Source organism: Poromitra crassiceps (genome assembly GCF_964638095.1).
Source record: "Poromitra crassiceps genome assembly, chromosome: 11".
NCBI lineage: Eukaryota > Metazoa > Chordata > Actinopteri > Beryciformes > Melamphaidae > Poromitra > Poromitra crassiceps.
The window spans coordinates 38179442-38202533 of NC_139643.1; the positions used below are offsets into that span (position 1 = coordinate 38179442).

Consider the following 23092-nt stretch of genomic DNA (forward strand, 5'->3'; position numbering starts at 1 on the left):
TGATGGACAACTTGACAACAGACCAAGTGACACAAGAAATAAAATATGCTAAATGGTGATATTCTCATAGCTGGATGGTAGGTGCTTGTTGTGCGGAAAGGTTACTGCACCACCTCTCACAGGACAGTAATAAGACTGCATTGATGACCGTCACAACAGCTTGTCACAGACCAAAAGAGGATAAACGACTACTACAGTCACGGGCAGTGCATTTCCCATTGGGCCTTATCTTATCTCTCAGGCCAAGCCTTTTTCCAGTCCTTGAGAAAATAATTGTTTTACATCCCTGTGTAATACATAGGGATGTACAGTCATATAACTTTATTCTACATCTGAAGGCATGGTTGTCTCCAAATTCCAAATCAGTTTTGAATTGATCAAATCAAATTGATGTAATATGTTCAAGTCCCCCGCAGAGGAACAGTTTCACCTGCACTGTCATGGTTTAAAAACTGCTTATAAATCTTATCAGTGTTCCTTCCTAATACAATTATTAACCAACAAAGGACTCATGTATATGGACGATTTTATTGGCTGGCAATCTATGGGGGCCATTGCAAGGATGATTTCAAGGATGTCCAGAAGGGGGCAGTAGTGCAGCGGTAGATTCGAGCCCCCGTGTTACGTCCGACTTGGTCGGTCGTCCATACAGGCACAATTGGCTGTGTCTGCGGGTGGGAAGCCAGATTAAGGGTATGTGGCCTGATCACTGCACTAGTGCCTCCTCTGGTCGGTCGGAGCACCTGTTCGGGGGGAAGGGAACTGGGGGAATAGCGTGGTCTGCCCATGCGCTACACCCTGCCGGTGGCCATGACTACGGCTCTCCCCAGATCTGCAGAGGGGGTGGAGCAGCACAGCAGGGGGAATTGGCCAAGTACAATAGATCTCAACAGTCATGTGACATTTCTTGCCCCGGAAGTGAGTTTCCCATTCATTTTCCCCATAGACATTTCAAAAAACCTTACCGAGTTTTAAGGCTGGATGCAGTGACCTATTGAATCGTGAGTGACCATAAAACATTTCACTTGGAGGAAAAATAAATAATAAAGACAGGGGGGGGGGGGGGGGGGGGGGGGTGCGTGTGCGTGAGTGTGTGTGTGTGTGTGTGTGTGTGTGTGTGTGTGTGTGTGTATCATTCTTCACAAATTGCAAAACAAGATATGTTCACCACAAAAACTTAAGGTAACATAGCATGTCTGTGGTTACATTTGGACATGTGGAAGAAGTTGCTTCAAAATATTTAATATGTCCTTCCAATAGCACATATGCTGAAAGTTGTCAAGGCAGGGTCACGTAATATAGCAGTTTATTCAGCTTTTAACAAAAGATAACAAAGATAATGCCGTTTCTTTTAAACTGTAAACACCACAAATATCACAAATATCTCATTTTGTTGCCACTGCCTTGCAGAAAATGTGGTAACAATCTTAAAAGCTTAAATTACTTAAATTAATGCATTTAATCAAAAAAAAAAATTAAAGCAATACAAATAAATAAGTGTTGTATTTTATTGCACTTGCCTCTTTTTTAGTAGAAATAAGAGATTCACACCAATATTCAGCTCCACTAAGTATAATGCTAGAGCATGACAATGCCCATGAAGATCACTTTATATGGAACAGCTTTAGACTACATAGATGAAACTTGCGTTCTCTATTTGCAGCTTTTAGAGAGCTGATAATGTCCATCCACAAAACATATAATTATATACGATAGATAGATAGATCGATCGATCGATTTACAGTACAAACAGATATATATACAGCATCAGTGCATCCCATTTCAGAAAATAAGATATTTCTCAGCTTGCCATCTTATAAAATAATGTTGCATTAATAAATAATACAGACAACCCTATGAAATGGTAATGTTATTCTATGACTGTGTGTGATTGTCATACATGTTGACTGTGGCAGAGATGGTGTTGACTTCAGGTTTATAGATGGTTTTCTTGCAGCAGCATCTTCGGAATAATTTGAACAGGGCAATTCCTGGGATCAAAAGACTGGGAACTCCAGCCAGAAGGAAGATGATAACGTAGACCCAGTTAGGATAGGGCAGTACCGCCAACACAGGGAAGTATTCCTATAAACATGACAAGGAAGATATGTCAAAATGAAAATATATCTCTATAAAATGTCTTCATGTTGATTGAAGAGTTTTTTCATTTGAGCAACAGTTCATGAAACATACCGAGCTTGGATTCCAGGTGATGTATGTCAATTCAGCGTTGACTTTGGTGACAAAGTAAAAGATAAAGATGACAAAAACAATCAAGGGGCTGACCACTCTCCATGTGACCTGCCAGAAGATGTTGGGTTTGTGTCCAATCATGAACTCGATGTCTTTGTTAAACCTATGAAAGAAAATATATGTGACTCAGGACTGCCTCAATATGGCACATTCACTAGGAACAATTTACTGGTTTATGGGCTAAGATTATCTTACTAAAACTATTTTTCAACACAACATGTGTTGTTATTAACATATCATCATGTGTTGAATATTCAAATTGTCTTACACACTTACCTGTCTATTCCATATATATAGGATACAGCAGTCATCTCACAGAAGGCGATTACCAGCAGAGGAATGGAGCCAGCAAAGCTGTCAAACAGTGCTAACCAGTAACTACCAGACCGCAGGGCAAAGATGAGTGCGATCAAGAAGGATGTCAGGCATACGATTCCTGAAACCCAAAACAATACAATACTTATTTACAACATTTATCATCAAAATCCCCCACTTTACAAGAGATACTGTGAGTACAGCGTCTGTGTCATTCACCTGTGAGCACCTCTTTGGGCCACTTCTCAGGAAAGATCTTTAGATCTTGCAGGGGAACCACCACTCCCTCTATACTTCCAAACATGGTGGAGAGGCCGAGACAGAAGAGCATGATGAAGAAGAGGACAGACCACAGAGGGGAAACAGGCATCTTGGTGATGGCCTCCGTGAACACAATGAAGGCCAGACCTGTTCCCTCCACTCCCTGCAAAACAAGAGCACATCACCAGCACACCATGGACTCATTTACTGGAAGAAAAGACAGTTTGATGGTATTCCTTTTAAAATGTATAGAAATTGTATAGCAATAACTTTTATAAGCCATTTAAAAACAGTTAGTTAATGATGAATTAAACATGAATTAATTACGTATTACTTGTTATATTATATAGAATCTGAACAATGACCTGTTTAAAACATTGATCTTTTTTAAACTTGTGCATATACTATACACATACAGTAGCCTCCCCCTCTTTGTGAACAGGAAGGAAAATGGATCTCTTAACATTGTAATTGTGTGCCTTTGCATAAACATACTTTACATACACACCTGTACTAACAGATGTCTTATTAATTCTACTGGAATAAGTTGCTACTTTAGATTTTGTGCTGTGCTATAAATTAACTATTTATTAATATATTCATATCTTATTTACAACATAGTAACAAATCATTTATAAAACATGAGTAAATAATCTTAACACTATTACAAATTATATAAGTTGTTATAGGTCTAATTGTGAATTTTACCAGCATCAGCTGATGTTTTACAAATGACTAAGATATTTTTTGTTCCTTGCTTATAATTCAGATATAAATGTTGAACTACAGTAATATGAATTATGGACTAATCAATCTAACATCTATAATATAATAAGTAATACATAATTACTGTTTAATTCCTCATTAACTAACTGCTTATAAATAGCTCATAGATGAAAGTTATTATAAAGTGTTACAAAAATCTTACCTCGCTAAGCAGAGTCTGCAGGTCGCAGGTGTTGAGGTTCAGCCCCTGTATGACCTCTAACCCTGAGGCAGTGCTGTTGAGTGCTTGCAGCTGTTCAACATAGTTGCTTTGTGTGATGCTCCCCTCTGCTAGATTAAACGCATTCAGCAGAGTCATGATGTTTCTGAAATGAGGAATTTGAGAACATCATGAACGCTTGTAATGTTATTGCTATATAGTTGTCAAACAATATCAATATTTAGGCCTACTTTAAATATTAGAAGAAGGTTCCATCAGTTTTACATGAATTAACAGGCTAAAACAAATACATTTCAGATTACATGCACATACTCATTAACGCAGTCATCAAACTGCTCCGTGGCCCGGAAGCCAATGATGCAGTAGATAACGGTGGCGGCATAGACAGAGGTACAGCCGTTAATAATTGAGATGATAACAGCATCTTGCTCACAGTTGTTGCTGAAAAATAGATAGATAGATAGATAGATAGATAGATAGATAGATAGATAGATAGATAGATAGATAGATAGATAGATAGATAGATAGATAGATAGATAGATAGATAGATAGATAGATAAATAACAATACAAATAGATTCCAAGTCATTAGTTTTATTGATAAATATGTGCAATGTAAATGCATTCTGTGGAGCAGATGCTTAAATTCAAATAGAGAGCCAAAGTGAAACGTCACTTCTTGCTTTCTCCCTGTACCAGCGCTGTGAAAAATATGAATGGCGGTGGACGGAGAATAAGTTTACTTTTTTGATCCCGTTTGAATTGGGCCACGGTGTGCCAATGCTAATTTTGTCAATTTAAAGCATAACTTTGCATGTCAAGAAAGTCACAGTTTGTCGTCAAACTGAAACGTAGGGGTTAGTTTCGTATAAAAACTACATTGCTTGTGGAAGCTCGTGGCATGTCGCCGGTCTTCAGCTTTGCCGGTAGAGAAAGTGACGTCACTTAGGCGACAGTGTATGTAGTCTTTCTGATTTATAACTTCTAGACATGCAAAGTTATGTTTTAAATTGACAAAATTAGCGTTGGCACACCGTGGCCCAATTCAAACGGGATCAAAAATGTAACCTTATTCTCCATCATCCATTCCTATTTTTCGCAGCGCTGGTACAGGGGGAAAGCAGGAAGTGACGTTTCACTCTGGCTCTCTATAAGGGATACCACATTGCCCCATCAGCTAATACTTGGCGGCAACAACAACAACAACAACAACAAAGAAAAGAAAGGTAGACTTTATTCTGTTTATCTCCACTGATTAAGAGCTGTATAGACTCAATACACAGTGGTCCAGTAGCCACTTACTGAATAGAGTTGTAGCTGGAGAAGGAGATGAGACCTCCAAAGGCCAAGGAGAAGGAGTAGAACACCTGGGCTCCTGCATCCAACCACGTCGATGGGTTCATCAACTCATCTAGCTAGAAAACCACATCAGCAGCAGAGTGTGATGTTTTCCGTGCGAGTGATCATCAGAGATGATTCATATTATAAGGTATACTAACATCGGGTGTGAAGAGGAACTTGATTCCGTCCACGGAGCCTTTGAGAGTCAGTCCTCTGACCAGGAAGATGGTGAGGACCACGTATGGCAGAGTGGAGGTGATGTACACAGCCTGTAGAACATGAAAAGTAAAATCTTAAACGGTGCTATGTGTAGCATTTTTAAACACTACTATATCATTGTCAGGTTAATTGTGATACATAAAATAAGTGTGATACAATATACCAATTGGTATATTTACTGTAAAAGGTGACAGCATGGTAAAGACGATTGATAGCCTCTAGTGCTATGTTTCAAAATGAACACATTGACCATGAACATCATTGCCTCCTGTCGGAAGAGGATGTTGTACTTGTCCTAGTCTCTCCCCAGACTCAAATATTACGTTGAATCGCTGCGCTCCGCATACTACATAAGTGAGTCTGTGCCAGTTAACAGCCACTGCTGGTTTTGAAGGCGGGTTGAAATTGAATGAGTGACAGGTCGTAGCACCGATGAGAGAGCAAATTAGCCTCCCATGTCTGATCGCAAAGTCATTTACTGATTGGAGAGGACTGAAGCCATCACTGGCATATGACTGGCCAAGTGAACGGTTCCCTCCCATAACCAGCCCTCTGAGGTAAAGTGTCCTAGACCCAGAGACAGATCTGCAGCATGCAGTAACGTAGTGTATATCAGCGTAAGAACTCTCATGGGTCTGGCGTCGAGACTATACTTGTCCCGACTCGCCTCCTTAGTGTAGTAGGAACAGGTGTGTCCATGCAGTACTCCACTCTCCCCCTATCTAGTTTCCTTGGTTTCCACTTTTTAAGTACTGGAAGTGTTTTAGTAAAATAATTGCATTTGTTAAATTTGGATGAAATTATTGTAATAAACATTTTGTTACCTCCTTTGACATAAGTTTGATTCATTTCAGTACTTGTGTGGCCTGTGTATGATCGAGGTATTCGTCCAGGTTCCTCAATAGGCCTACTTCCTGTGGTGAAATTCCTTTGGCCAAGTTGTTATTTATCATTTTCTGTTTGCTTATTATGCTCCCTGCCACATTCACAAAGAGAATAAACATGTTGAGGTGGTTTTCCATCAGCCTTTCCCTTCTTCTACCACTTGCCACGAACAACGCCAGTCTTCTCACTCTTTTGTTCTTGTTTGTTATAGGTTGAGGCCCCGTCTCGTCATAGACGCTGGTTTAGCTGGCTCAGCCTGGTTGGGGGCGTGGTCAGGGTGGGGTAAAAACCCCCGTTCTATCCATTCAGCAAAGTTAGAATTTAGCTGATAGCCCAGCCCAGGCAGACACGATCGGGGATTTAACCACCGCAGTAAACGCACATCTGAGCAGACGTCTTGTGTTCTGCTCTAGAACCCCCAAACCTGTAGTTTAGAGCCGCAGCACCATCTTTTGGTGAGTCAGCCCATGAGATATATGGGCGGTTTTACCCCACTCGCGCGCCAGCCGTTTAACATTTTGTGGGCGTTCCCAGACATGCGGACTGTCTCTATAGAGTCTCCAAATGGATGTGGCAATGAATTATTATGATGTTAAATGCTATTAGAAAGTCATTTATTTCCGTTAGAATATCTTTCTGTCTCAAGGCATGAAGATGCTGTCACATGAGCTGTCTTACCTTGCCAGTGCTCTCAATCCCTCTGATGCAGCAAATATAGAGCAGACTCCAAGCAGCAGCTAGACAAAGCACCATCCACCACTGCAGGCCTCCAGACTCATCTATAGCTGTGGCGGTATTCAGTGTCTCTCTGTACCAGTAGTAGTCCACTGGAGAACTGCGCTGGCATTCTGAAACCGGACCTGCAGCGAGTAGTGAAAATCAAAGAGTTAGATCGCAAAAAAGGTCGGACTGGAATGGAAGAAATGAACACGTGCCTGTGAGGTTGGCGTTGAGTGGACACTGGCTCCATGGGAGGGGACTCTGGAAGGAGTTGAAGAAGTACCACATCACCCAGGCAATGATGGTGTTGTAGTACATGCCCACCAAGAACGACACCAGCATGGATGCAACGCCTGTTGAGTTAGTTAGTGAGTTAGTGAGTGAGTTAGTGAGTTAGTGAGTGAGTTAGTGCAGTTAACTTTGTGCACAACTGTCCTGCTTTTACCGACTGACAGTAGCCATGTAAGGGTTAATGGACCTCCAGACTTGCATACTGCAAACATGAGGAATACACACAATAGCCAATAACAAGTGTTGGCTGTGACAAGGGTTTTAGTCATCTTAGGTTGTTAAGCTGTTCATGCAACTCTTTAATTGACCGGATTAGAAATTCACACAGGACTGATGATCAGGACGCCCTAACACAGATGGTCCCATACAGTATATTAGGTTTGTCACTCACCAACACCAGTTAAGTAGGGGTTAATAGCAGTCCACACCCCCACGCTGCCCTTCCTGAGGCGCTGGCCGATAGCGAACTCCAGGTGCAAGAGTGGGATTCCCTCCAGAACCAGCAGGATAAGGAATGGGATCATAAAGGCTCCTAGGGACAATAGGTAGCATAGGTCACTTGAGTAGCACAATGTAGCCTACCTTGCTAAAGCTGGGCTCAGACTACAGGATTCTGACAATCCTAGCCGATTTTGAAATCTGGCTGTGACACGCACTACAGGAGAATCTTCCCTAGAATCTCAAACATGCACACACTACAAGATTTGTAAATGTGGCGCACCACGCACTACAGGATATTATTAAGATTATCGGCAGGATAATCACATTGATGCCCGGCCATACTCCGAACCTGTTTCGTTTTTGGGGTTCCAGCAGTGACCAAAGCGCGAGAGGGGGTTGTATCATTTTTTAGTGGTCTGTACAGACCATTGGTCAGTACCACTAGGGGGTGCTAAAGCGAATGGTCCGGACCAGTTGGTGTGGTCCGTCACTGTACCACGGACCACTGGTGTGTGGTCGGTCAGGTGGTCAGTGTGGTCTGTCACGTGGTCCGTCAGTGTTCCTTCTCATTTTAATACATGGTCAGTCAGCACAGACGCTCTGACCATGGTCCGGACCACTTAGTGTGTGGTCGGTCAGGTGGTCGGTGTGGTCTGTCACGTGGTCCGTCAGTGTTCCTTCTCATTTTAATGCATGGTCAGTCAGCACAGACGCTCTGACCATGGTCCGGACCACTGGTGTGTGGTCGGTCAGGTGGTCAGTGTGGTCTGTCACGTGGTCCGTCAGTGTTCCTTCTCATTTTAATGCATGGTCAGTCAGCACAGACGCTCTGACCATGGTCCGGACCACTTAGTGTGTGGTCGGTCAGGTGGTCAGTGTGGTCTGTCACGTGGTCCGTCAGTGTTCTTTCTCATTTTAATGCATGGTCAGTCAGCACAGACGCTCTGACCATGGTCCGGACCACTGGTGTGTGGTCGGTCAGGTGGTCAGTGTGGTCTGTCACGTGGTCCGTCAGTGTTCCTTCTCATTTTAATGCATGGTCAGTCAGCACAGACGCTCTGACCATGGTCCGGACCACTGGTGTGTGGTCGGTCAGGTGGTCAGTGTGGTCTGTCACGTGGTCCGTCAGTGTTCCTTCTCATTTTAATGCATGGTCAGTCAGCACAGACGCTCTGACCATGGTCCGGACCATTTAGTGTGTGGTCGGTCAGGTGGTCTGTCACGTGGTCCGTCAGTGTTCCTTCTCCTCTTAATGCATCGCAGTCAGCGTACAGACGCTCTGACCATGGTCCAGACCATCAGTGTGTGGTCAGTCAGCTGGTCAGTGTGGTCTGTCACGTGGTCCGTCAGCGTTCCTTCTCGTCACAATGCATCAGTCAGCGTACAGACGCTCTGACCATGGTCCGGACCACCAGTGTGTGGTCTGTCACGTAGGCTACGTGATCCGTCAGTGTTCCTTCTCCTCTTAATGCATCGCAGTCAGCGTACAGACGCTCTGACCACGGTCCGGCCGTGGTCGGCCAGCTGGTCTGTGGTCTGTAGCCTACGTGGTCCGTGTTCCTTCTCGTCTTAATGCATGTCAATGACCATCATTGTTGGGCAGTTTACGTTACTAAATAACGTTACTAAATTAATAATATCAATATAATAATAATAATGTTGTAATACTATATATAATAATTGTCTAAATAAACAGACATAAGTTTGACTGGTATACGACGTGCGTCCATCTTTATTTGTGACATGGAGTAACTGGGCGTCGCACAGTGATACGTCATCAACAATGGCCGATGGCCTCAATGTAAACATACACTGGATATTACAGTAACCGAGCGTTTTGGGTTCTTTATTGTTTATGGCCGCTTGTTGTTGGGAGCGGCTGCCACTCATTTACTTGGTCAGGGGCGAGAGCATGGGCGAGAGAGATATTGAACCAACTGTCCACTTCCTCTTCCGGATTTCACAATAAGAGTCCACAATAACATACAGAACAGTCTGTTACAATAATAATAATAATAATAATAATAATAATAATAATAATAATTAATAAAAATAGTGAATCATCAAATATAATTATATAGATTTGATCGATATAGCCTATAATCCTTCATCAAAACTATTGGAGAATGGGCTCCTCAATATAGGCTGGGTTTCTCATTGGCCCATGCTACACCCTTCCACCAATTTTCATAAAATCAGTAAAACGCGAAACCATAGCATGCTTTACACCGTCGGTAAGAATATTTCAGTGGTAGGCTTCCATCATCTGCCATCATTGTCTATCAGTGTTATAGGATTTCCCCCGACCATGCTGACCCATTGACCATGCGTGGAGACACCGCCTGAATGGCTCTGGCAAAGACAACATGTTGAAAGGCATGTGAATATAATGTTTATCGGATTTAGATTTAGAGATTTGTTTTTAGATTTCAATCAAGCTTCACAACAGGGTATGTGTGACATGGGCAGACCATCATCTGTGACAGCCTGTCGCTGTCCATCGACGGTGGTGTTGAAATGTTCATCAATCAATGCATATCCTTGCTGTCCTTGGCTGAAACATCTGAAGCGTCACTGTCCGCTTTCTTAGACATCGCCTAAGCCTACTGTATCACTTGGCTCAAATTGTTTATGGATATGACATACCTTTCTAGACATGAGGAGTCTTTGTTTTTTTTTGCCGAAGGTGAGTAGAGCGGGCGGGGGCGGTGGGGAGGAGTGGGGTGGGCCTATCAGACAATTCATAAACGCCTCTGCAATCCTCAATTCTTAATGGATTTCTTATGTTTAAATGGCCCTGTAATCTATGGATTGAGGCAGTAAATTTGGCATGTCAACCATGCTTCTATCACTTAGATCAGTGGTTCCCAACCTTTTTTGTGCCGTGTACCCCTTGAGCTGTTTTGCCATGCCAAGTGTACCCCCTGACAGCGTGTTGATCATTCTCCCAAATTTGTTCCATTGATCTCATTCAACTTTTACTATCCAACACAACTGATTATTAAATTAAAACAATATAAAATTAAAATCGTTTTGAATGACTCCCCTTTAATACAAATAGCTATACACTTATTGAGAATGAACAAAATATTATATATAGCCTATATAGAGATAGATATATTCAGACTCACACAGTAACAGTTTCAACTATTTTTATTTAGTCACTTGGCACCTTTAAAAAGACACCTGAGCTAGTTTGTCTTTCATAAGCTTTGACAGTTCTGGGGACAGCTGTTACCAGGCAAAATATCACACATAAGATAAGTAGATCCAAAAAGCAAAAGTTCAAATCAGTGCACATCACACCAAAATAGCACACAAAAATAGCACACATATTAGATCCAAAAGGCAAAAGTCCAGTGCACATTTCCCAGTTCAGGATATTCCCTTTCAACCTCATAGTAAAACACTGCCAAGAATGAAGACAACTGACTATTAAACTAAAATCATTTGAATGACAAAACTCTTATGATTCAGTTATTTGGCAGCTTTAATGAGACACCTGAGCTTGTTTGTCTTTCATAAGCTTTGATAGTTCTGGGGGCAGTGTGGCAACAGCTGTTACCAGACTGTTCTCCACATTCAGTCTGTTCCTCTGCTTGTTTTTGATGTGGGTCAGAGCTGAGAAGGTCACCTCACACATATAAGTAGATCCAAAAGGCAAAAGTTCATTCAGTGCACATTTCCCCAGCTCAGGATATTCCTTTTCAACATCACACCAAAACTCTGTCAATGACTTTTCAGCATGTGCCATCTTCAGCCCACGATCAGAGGACATGTTAGGGCTGCTCGATTATGGCAAAAATCATAATCACGATTATTTTGATTGATATTGAGATCACGATTATTTAACACGATTACTCATTGACATTGAGAACATCATGAATTTATTGAACATTTACACTGCCTTTTTATTTAACATTGGATGTCTTTGGATTTTAGATATAATTGAAAATAAATAAGTGAAAATAAATAATAAAAGTGCAAAGATTTAGAAATAAAATAAAAACTAAAATAAATATACAGTATAGGCCTACTATGTTGCAGTGAACTGCCACAACCAACTGCAAGTATTAATCTACATTCAATATGTTGGTAAACATGAACTAGTAGTCCTTAAACCTCAAAACTAACCAAATGAGAACACTAGTAACGTTCGTTTACATTACATTAAATTACTTATTTGGCAGATGCTTTTATCCAAAGCGACTTACGTCGTTTAGGTTCATAATAGGCTATTGTTAATGTTTATCTGTGAGCTCGTTAGCTGTTGAATATGCGGTCGCATTGTAAAGAGTGTCCTGAATCGATGACTGTATGCGGTGGCAGTAACTAGATGGGGCTTTGTATTTTTGTTCGTTTGGCGTTTATTGCTTGGTCATAGACCACTTTGTGAGTGGATTTCAAGTGATAGGTTGTGTTGCGGAGTGCTGCCACGACCGCGGCGCGCATATCTTGCACTGTTTGTTCCAAGTCTGTGGCTGTGATTGACAGGTGGGTCAAAACTCGCATCGCAATTCCGTGCTGTATATTCGCATCGCTCTTGATGTGTGGACCTTTAAACTCGGCGAAACCATAGTGTTTCCACCTCACATACGTTGTTTTACCTCTCCTCTCGACCAGCGGCTCTCTTTCTGTGACTTCTCTCATCTTATTCTTGTGCTACCACGGAAATAAGCGGGGAGGAGAAGTGCAGTGGCTCTCTGTTCACATGACAGTCATTCCCAACTCGAGCGGTGTGTGTGTGTGTGTTTTGGGCTTTGGGGGAGGGGCCGAGCACACCGCTGCAAAGGAAAGGGTGCGCTCGATTTACAACACAAGACAGAACGAGAGTGACAAGAGCCGCAAAATCGTATTAATCCTCAATCTTTCCGCGTACCCCCTGCAATGTGCTCGCGTACCCCTAGGGGTCCGCGTACCCCCGGTTGGGAAACACTGACTTAGATCAAAGGCCAGAACTGAAATGCAAGTGTCGGGTCTTACAGTCTATGCCCACTGGTTTACCATAAAGAAAAGTGCCACAGCAAGCTGAGAGAGAAGGTGTAGCCTATACCCGATCGGACTGTTGACTGACTGCAGGTCTAATCTCTGGCTTGTTGCAGATAGGAAACTTCTTAATTTAGATTATCTTCCAAGTTATTTAATTTCACGTTCTTGGATGGAAAGAGACATTTAGGCCCGCCAGTGTCTTTCTTTAGGCTTAATTAAACGGGAATAGTAGCCTATATGACAAACTCAGTTCTCAAAGTTTGTGATGAGTTCATTCACTACAATAAAATACATTTGTTGGATGATTGGATGATAGCTTTTGTTTTTTGTGTTTTATTGATTAATGTTAATATAAATCCAATGATTATTATTATTATTATAACAACACTGATTCAACCTGGAACAAAATTCATGCATCATTCGGAATCCAAATCACTTTTATTGCCACAATATGCAAGATTTGTGTCCGTATGCAGCGTGTAGCCTAGGTCATGTCAACATTTAGAGACACAGTAGGAAAGACAAACAACATTGCAAGTGGAGTCCAAGATATACACAAGTGGAGGAGTGTTTATTAGGCATAAATTCAGAGTTAAATGGGCTGGTAATTTTTATGAATTTACAGTGAGTTAAATCAGCATTAAAATAAGTATGAGTTACAGTCTAAGCAGTGCACAATGTAGTTGGCAAGAGCAATCCAGTTCTGGTAAGACGAGCACCCACAATACCTGGGTGTGTGGGAACTTTTTAGAGTGACATGAGTGTTTTACATGAAAACCTGTGGGAAGCGACTGCATGTCAGAGGAAAAGCGGACACTTTAAAAAGCCTGAAATGGTTAAAATGGACCTGGGAATATTCTGTGATATAGATGTTTTTTTAAAACCTCAATGGAAGACCATTGGTTGGTTAGAAAGGGGGGGGGAAAGGGAGAGGAAAAGGAAGAAAAATTGGGAGGACGCAGGTTCGAATCCAGCTGTGGACTTTCTTGAATTTTGTCCAATGTCATTCAGTTATTGCCTTGGTGCTCTGAAACGATGTCAATGTGCTGAAACTCAAATCTAATTAAACTATAATGTGATTTTGATCAACTTTTAATGCACCATCACATTAGGCTACTTGTGTAAAATGGAAGAGACAGGTTTACAATCCCACCTCAAGCATGTTAGTAAATATGCAATGCATGGTTTTAAAATTGGGTCTTTATTATTGTAATAGGGAAAGAAAGTATGCACTTTAAATATTTTGTTTTTTTAGGCTATCTCAAAAGCGGGTAATGCCCTAAAGACAAGTTGAAAGTAATGATTGAATGAGTGATAACTGATTTGAGCACTTTATTGGTCATTCAGTCAAGTATAAAACGTATTGGCTATAATGTATTATGTAGTAGATTTAAATATCATGGTATTATCAAAGACACGAAGAGAGAATACATTTCAAATAAATTAATCATTTACAAAAACAAAACGATTAGACAATGAATGAGAGTTCACTTGTCTGACCCCAGAGTGTCCAATCACAGCTAGAGAGCAGGAGCTGACACAACCAAATGGCAGCATCAAAAAGGGTTAGTGTGAGCGTAACTTTGTGTAGATCAGTGTCGAGTGTGTGTGGTGAGTGTAACTATTATAAAGTGTGAAGTTTTAGTGGTGGTGGCAGACTGTCGTCATGGGTACATCTGTTAGAATGCAGGTTTTGAAATGATTGTCCAGGAAACTTCTTTGTGAACAAGTTGACAGTATTTATTTTGCTGATGGATTGACAGGGGGGAAACACATGGGGGGGAAACACACATGGGCTGCCTTGTCCGTGTTGCTTGTGCTCTGGCCGCCCCATGCAAGGATGTGATTGGGGGGAGTGCAGACTCTAAATAATGAGTGAGGGAACCCAGGTGGGGCAATCAGGGAAGGGACCAACAGGTGAACATCATAAGTAATCAGTGAGGTGTAAAGCTAAAGAAATAAGTGAGAAAAAGGAAGTGAACCAAGTGAGGAGGGGAAGTGGAAAAGTAAAATATGTAAAGTAAAAGCTGATAATTCATAACAGTAACTTTGTGTAGATCAGTGTCGAGTGTGTGTGGTGTGCAAAAAGCTGGCATCTGTATGCTGCCGTCATGCTGGCGTCAGCAGCTCCTGGGTCCAGGTCTTGATGATGGTGGGTTGTGTTGGAGGCGAGCAGGCTCTGCAGACACTACACTGACACTTCACCACTGTAGGGAAAACACAAACATGGGACACATCAGACTGATAGATACACGTTGTAGATGATAGATGAAAAGAGACATAGTTAACATGGATTAAACAGGATGAATCACATTTTTGATGTAGATCCTGGACCTGTTTTAATGCCAGGTGTACAGGACAATGACTTAACTTGATCAAAGGACATAGCCTGATCAAAATAACACCAATATTTCTAAGATTAGACCATACAGTTAAACACTGAGCAACCTTGGAAATGATTTTGTCTGAAGCAATAGTAATGACTTGAGTCTTGTCTGTGTGAGGTTGTATAAAATGTTTTTAACACAATCTGGACAGGAGACACAATCAGGTACTCACTGTCAAGAGTCGTGCATGCTGGTCCACGCTCGCTGTAGCAGGTGGGATGTGTGCCCGTGCAGACAGGATGTGGTTGTGCTGCTGGATGACGAGCAGGAGCTCCTTCAGATACTCCAATGCCTGGGACACACTGTCTGGAGTGTAGGCGCTCACCTTGAGAAAGATACACAGAGGGAAAAATAAGTCCCAGTGAAATTAAATATGACTATTTCACCTTGTTGGCCAAGGAGGCATGAGTGGGTGAAGGTGAGGTCATACCTGAAGCCCTGCTTGGAGTAGAGGGTCACCTTGCTCCATCTTGCTGGGATACTTCAGTAATCCCTGAGCTGTGCAGATACCTGGCTGTGGCAGTCTGAAACACACAATGCACATACGGTAACTTAACTGGACTCACATACATGTACCATCACATACTGTACCTGATGTTACAGTGTATTGTGTTAGGGTCATGTTGTTAACTTGAACATGGATAAGCCATATAATCTTACCTTATGAAGGTCATGCCATCTCTCTTTTTTTTGGGCAAGGAGGCAGGTATGTTTCCCTCACTGGATGGCCATACCAGACGCCCCAGTAGAGAGCCACTCAGTGTCACCTGCCATAGCCTTGTTGTTTCGTAATGACATCTGAAACAGTAGACTAAATTATACTTACAGCAATAAACAAACATACATTAGATACTAAAAACATACAAACAGAAACACAGGCATAGACAGGCATTTACTGTTTATATCAGTACCTGCTGTTACTTTTATCTGTGTATGAGTTTCTCATTATGCAGATGACTGATAACAAGGTTTACTATTTCTTATTTAGCTGTTAACGTTAACGTGAACTTGGGTTCAGATAGCGAAAACACAGCCACAGCTAACGCTAGTTAGCTTCTCGTTACGTTATGCTGTGATATTTACGTCAAAGACCGCGATCAAAAATATGCGCAAATATCAACGATATGGCCAAAGTGGACGTGAAATATCTGTATTAAAACATGAAAAGGATCGGCAGTTGCTTTCCTGTAACGTTGTGTAGGGATAATAATAAGAGCTAATGGCTAGCTATCCGTTAGCCAAACAAACCACACACTGGGGTACTTCCGTGGTGAAGAAGAAGAGGGCGGTGACCTCTCGGCGGTCGGATTCGCTGGGATTGGCTGAATGAAAGATTGGATTCGCCTTCTGATTGGATGGCTTTGTGAAAGATTCACTTGGTCATTTGATAGGCTTCTGAATTATTAGGCTCGCCATGTGGTTGGTTCTTGAAAGATTGGGCTCGGCATGTGGTTGGCTTTAGAAAGATTGACTTCGCCCTGTGATTCGTCGACTTGTGGTCCGGACCATGGTCAGAGCGTCTGTACGCTGACTGATGCATTGTGACGAGAAGGAACGCTGATCGGACCACGTGACAGACCACACTGACCAGCTGACTGACCACACACTGATGGTCCGGACCATGGTCAGAGCGTCTGTACGCTGACTGCGATGCATTAAGAGGAGAAGGAACACTGACGGACCACGTGACAGACCACACTGACCACCTGACCGACCACACACTAAGTGGTCCGGACCATGGTCAGAGCATCTGTGCTGACTGACCATGCATTAAAATGAGAAGGAACACTGACGGACCACGTGACAGACCACACTGACCACCTGACCGACCACACACCAGTGGTCCGGACCATGGTCAGAGCGTCTGTGCTGACTGACCATGCATTAAAATGAGAAGGAACACTGACGGACCACGTGACAGACCACACTGACCACCTGACCGACCACACACTAAGTGGTCCGGACCATGGTCAGAGCGTCTGTGCTGACTGACCATGCATTAAAATGAGAAGGAACACTGACGGACCACGTGACAGACCACACTGACCACCTGACAGACCACACTAGTGGTCCGTGGTACAGTGACGGACCACACCAACTGGTCCGGACCATTCGCTTTAGCACCCCCTAGTGGTACTGACCAATGGTCTGTACAGACCACTAAAAAATGATACAACCCCTGCTGCAAAGCGCTCCGCCCCCACCTCACCTCTCTCTCTTTTCCCTCATTTTCATGCCCGTCTTGCCAATCAATGAATCTCACGGTAGTTAGCATGCGTGTAAACAACGCGACTCTATTGTCTGTACAAGCGAGAACACAAACACATGCGCTACCAAAATATATTCCCCTGCTGCATGTCATGAGATCGGCAAAAGTTTGGATAGACTGGATTGCTTCCCGCAGCAGCAAAGCCTTTTTCCCCCACACTGCCTGATAAGACAGGTAGGAGATTACAGCCTCTGACTGGCAGGGGCTCAAAACTACGATATAACAACTTTTTATTCATTGGTCATTCATTGTGATATAAATTAGTGACATTTTCCCCCAAATACTCATGGTTCTGTGCTGTTGGTATTTGGTAGCCTATCTGATACCTGCAGTGCAGCGCATCAAACGAGCCGCGTCAATTAACGATAATGACGGGAGTCTCCCGCAGCAGCAGAATGATGTATTCGCGCAGATTTTCAGTCCTAAATATCAAACATGTTTGATATGATCGGGACGGCCCCGATGAGGCTTTGAGCAGATCGGGAGGGTTAAGATTGGATCTGCAAACAGCTCACACTACAAGATAATCGGTGCCGAAAGTCGGGCCCGACCAAGCTTGGCAAGCTGCCAGGGCAGATTTCTCCTCCGATTCTCGGGAGGGGTGAATCGGGCATAAATCGGCCCGAAAATCCTGTAGTGTGAGCCAGCCTTTACTGTAACCATGCATGATCTGTGGAACGTGACGGCTCGTAAAACTATGACAGTATTCACCTTATGTAGAAGAGAGAGTTTGGCTTGAGAGACTAATGCCAGGATCAGACTACACGATATTTTTTGTCGTTCACGATGTCACCATGTCAGACGAGGCCATCATACTGCCATAAATTCGTGACATGTCTTGGTCGGGAGACTGGCCACACTACAAGTGTATTTCGTATGCCACCATCATCACGTCGTCTGCTGTGGTCAGCGAGTTCACAGGTTGTCGGGGAGGCGGACCTGTGAACGAAATCTCCCAGCATGCAATGAGGCCACTACATTGACAAGAAATAGCAACCAAATCAGCCTAAATAGGCTAAAGTGGTAGATAGAAATAATGTTTATGTTAGCACAACATGCAATTGTAAAACATTTCAATATTGGGCAAAATAAAACATTGAAATCCAAACACAACCCTATGTGAAACATGTATGTAATCCAGGTGCTATATATATCCCTTGCAGAATTAACGTTATTTGGATGAGTGACAGGCTCTACTGTGATGCACTGTGATGTCCGCTCCAGCCTCCAACTTACTTCATGTGCACGCCCACTATTTTCTTGCCAGCTGCTGCGAGACGAGAAGGAAGAGAAACGAACATGCAGCCGACTCTGCTGAGCTCATGTTATTTGTAGTGAGCAATGCCCATGTGTGTAATGTGGTAAACGCAAATTAAAACACCCTGGCCTTTTTATCTCTTTTATTCTTTTGAGCAGAGCGGAGCGGTGAGTGCGAGCGGGTGAAATCTGTATCGAGCGGGGAGCGGTCTCCCAGGACCTGATACCTGTCTTCCGGGGTGTCACACTAGGCGAAACCATGTCCAAAAGACTGACATGCCAGTCTTTTCGTCGGGGCGTCGTGAGGCGTCCTAGACGTCCCGACTGGTCCCGACGCTGGTCTTTGATTATGTCACACTACAAGAGGTGAAGACGGCCGATCGTCGTCCCCGACGGTCATATTCGGGCCCGACGCTGAAAATCTGTCGCGCACGACCAAATCGGTCTAATATCGGGCTGAATTCGTGTAGTCTGAACCAGGCATAACAGGAAGTGTAAACACAATCGGAAGTTCTGATTGTGTTTACACTTCCTGCGACTCATAAACCTAGTCTGACTCCTATGTGAGTCCAACTAGGTTTGGGTAAAAACCTAGGTAGGTAAAAAAAAAAAAAGTAGGTAGGTAGGTAGGTAGGTAGGTAGGTAGGTAGGTAGGTAGGTAGGTAGGTAGGTAGGTAGGTAAAAAAAAAAAAAAGAATGTCACATGTGACATGAGTCACATGATTTTAGATGGGTCAAAATAATATTTCCGGTGTATCTTGCCCATTCTATGGCCAGACGAGTTGTAATATATTGTCATGTCATGGTGTTTTGGGGTCATTAATAAACAAGATTGATTCTGTTATTTTTCTATATTTTTTGGGGGTAGTGCTGCTATTTTACATCGAAGTCAACGGGGAGAGGCTTGTGTTGGGCGGGAACATGTGTTGCCGATCTGGTGTATACTCTCAAAGGTGATCAGCCTACTTCAGCGACATAAACCTTTTGCAGGAACAAATATAGTGAAGCATGTCAATATGCTCTAGGCCCATGCAGTATAGGCTAGAAGGAGCTTTTATGGCCTCCATTATCATGTATGATGATGCAGTTGAGATCATCTCAGAGCTGAAAGTTCACTTTGCTGTCAGGACTTTCTGTGCGATAACAGAGATACTAACATGCCAAATAAAAAAATATGTTCTTACAGTAATGCGAGTGTCTCGGGCTGGTGGCATGGCATGTTGGCATATATTAGCCTACATGTTGGCTTTACAGTGGCTATCAAATTCAGTGATTGATTGTTATCAGCGTCACTGAACCACACTGTAAATCACTAGTCATATGGGCTAAATGTTATCCTGCTGGGACTGGGAGGATATATGTCTATGACATCACATGCCCCCCCAATACAGCAGAGGTAGCTAAAGAGAGCAGTATTCCTCAGAGTCTATATTTATATGGACAAATTAATACTGTGTTGGGTTTCCACTACACTGATAGGTTTTCAAGTTCAGTACTGCATTGTCTTATTGGTTGACAGAAATCAGCTAATGATAAGAAGATTGCCTTCTTCTCTGCTTGGACTTTGCCTCTTTGTCATGCTACAGTATTTGCCTGGTTATCATATTATTATTTTCCCCTTTGTTTTTTATTATTATTATTTTATTGTCTTTGCTGTGGAGTTTCGCCACTGCAGCTCCCAGAGATCACCTGTCAATCAAACAGTGTGTCTGGTACTGTGACATATTTATCCTAGGTGAGCAGGTAACACCCCTCAACACAAGTCCCTGTTTATGTTTGTATGTGAAGACGCCCATCATAGATAAGTGGAAAGGTTCCAGGAGCCTGTGATAACATAACATAACCTATTATAAATTCTCATATATGTGAAATCTGTGAACGAGTAAATTAGTGTCCATATATAGGGTAGGACTGTAAAAAAAAGCGTTGATGATGGTTTCTGGCATGATGCAAAATCCTGATCCACCATTTATTAATGTTAATGTTTTCCCTCTACCTGCTAAAACGCCTTATCTAACATAATGTCATAAAGGAAGGTGTCCACTGCCACACTCAAGACATTTAAAAGTTTACGAGATATAAGAACAGCATGGAGCCAATCCGTCATTAGTTATTGCTTTTTTACTGCTGTCTTTCACCATCACTTTACAGTATAAATGCAAACCACAATCAGTGTGACGGCCTGAAAATAAACTCAGTCAGTAGTTCTTTGCTATAAAATGATACACTGATGCTCAGTCACCAGTGTTAATATTTAACCTAAATCACTTTAAAGCACTGACATTAGGCTCATAATAGTGCAAAATGTCATAGTGTAATATGAGTGCAATGAGCCAGATTCTATTGAGACTGCTCTTCCTAATCACCCTGCCATATAAAATGTAATTCACAGAGAGAGGATGTTTGCTCACTCTGTATTTCCTCAGCATTGAGATTTCCAAGTCAGCACAATATCCTCGGTGTCTCCAGAAAACACACATGCCCCCCCAAATACATTGTTATAAATTATGCATAAAAGTGGTGCTAACAAAAATCATTATATAATTTGAAAATGTAGAGCTAATAAAAAATAATGAGTGCAACAAGACATACTGAACAGAACAATATAATATGATCACCAGACAAAATTACGTGTTGTGCTGGAATTTCTTGGAGCTAATGCAAATGCATTTTTAATTTATAAAATGAATTATTCATTATAAAAAGGAGTTTGCATGACTTTTAAAGTCTATAACACAATATGACTTGCTGAAAACGACTCCCCCCCCCCACCCGTACAATTCACGGATGGAAAAACTTCAATAGCAATTTCCAAGTGTAAAAAATTTAATAAAAAAAAAATCTTCTATATTCCATATAAATCCTATAAAAAGCATAAAAGAGCCAACCTCCTCCATGACTTTGACACAGGTAAGGGAATCTCCAGACGTTTCCGAGTCCCACACAGAAGCCCACGCAGGTGAGCAGATACTGGGCTTTGTTGTCCCACTTGGGCCTGTCCCCGGCTTCCTCCTTCTCCATCCTCTCCAGGTCCTCATGGGAGGGGATCCGGTCCTCCAGCCCAGGGTTGGGAAGCAGCAGTCTCATGGTATCTGGCTGCAGGCAATCAGGCTACACTTCTGGATCACTGGATAACTTCTGTCTACTCTTCAGTTGAGTTGAGTTCCCCCTGTCAGCTGGGAGGTCCGTGGTGCTGCCGGCTCTCTGAAGAGCATGATAATCAATGACGTGTGTTCACATCAGCTGATCAGCAATAAGTGGTGGGGAGGGGAGATGTGTATCAGTTACACCAATGTGCACAAATACCTGTAAATGTGGTTAAATTTGCAGCATCTGAATGCACACAATCAAACACAGAAAAACATAGCATTATAGAGGTAGCCTACAGTTAAAAAAAAAAAACAATAATAATAATAATAATAACCAATTTTTTTTTTTTTATCATGTATGGAATGTTCACCCTCTGATATTTCCTGTCCAAAGTTACCAAGCTGGAATGTGAATGTGAAAGTGTATTAGGGAACTGTCTGTGAATGAGCAACCTGTCCTATATACCCTTTTGTAGAAAGAAGTAATGGGAAAGCCACTGTAAACAAGACAAAGCTGTCAGCTGGTGCTGAAGAAGAGCAGCCAGCGCTGTAGCGGAGGAGGGTGTGGTAAATGTGTGACTAGAGAACAGAAGAAGTTGATACAAACGCTGTAGGCACTCACTTTTCCTTAGTGAGTCCAGATTAAATAGTTTTTAACATTATAATGGAGAGAAAAGATCTACATGTAGCCAAATAACATTCCATATTCATCACACTGGTCAAATAATATTCAGTCATCACTCAGTCATTGCTCCACATTGTATCCAGAAATGAAGTGTTTGGAAGTGTGCTCTGATGCCATATAGCCTCCTCCAGCTCAGTCAGTTGATGCCCCTGTTTAAGCTAATGATTTACATAAAGCAGGCCTATGCTTATGGATTATCAGGCCGTGCATATATCAATTTGACAGATATGCAATGAAGTTCTGAATTGTCTTGACACTATTCATAATTTGCTAACCTTCTGTTCTTCAACCGTTTTTTCTTTTTATCTTACTTTACATTACCTGTCAGTTGTTTGAAAATACAGTAGTGGCTGTCAATGGATGGTGCAAAGTTAGTGGTACGGTGGCACAGTGGTAGCGCTGTCGCTTCACAGCAAGAATGTCCTGGGTTCGATTCCCACCTGGGGCACTGTGAGCACTATACAGTATCTCCCCATGCCTTCAGTGGCCAGGTGGGTTATCTCGTGAAAAATAAATAAAAGATTTGTGGAGTTTGCATGTTCTCCCTGTGCTCAGCTGGGGTTCCCTCCATACATCACCAATAACATCAACATGAACCCCCACTAAAAACATGCAAAGAGGATCATTGCCTGAGCAACGAGAGGAAGTTGGTCCCCGCCGGGTGCTGCGATGAAAGCTGGCCTGCCCATGGAGGACGAGCCAGGATGGGAGAAAAGCGGAGGATACATTTCACTGTGTGCCATTT

At 42.5% G+C, this 23092-nt stretch overlaps 1 protein-coding gene across 1 annotated transcript; it reads right to left on the reverse strand.

Annotated features, from left to right (window-relative positions):
* Positions 1 to 1875: 1875 nt before the first annotated feature.
* LOC310785015 (sodium-dependent neutral amino acid transporter B(0)AT1-like) lies at positions 1876 to 21660 on the reverse strand (the record flags this gene model as incomplete). Its single annotated transcript, XM_083646023.1, has 12 exons — positions 1876 to 2085; positions 2194 to 2356; positions 2530 to 2689; positions 2788 to 2992; positions 3758 to 3920; positions 4088 to 4216; positions 5077 to 5189; positions 5274 to 5384; positions 6898 to 7079; positions 7155 to 7292; positions 7622 to 7762; positions 21462 to 21660. The coding sequence occupies 12 exons, from the start codon at positions 21658 to 21660 to the stop codon at positions 1876 to 1878; spliced, it is 1914 nt and encodes a 637-aa protein (XP_083502149.1).
* Between the last annotated feature and the right edge of the window lie 1432 nt (positions 21661 to 23092).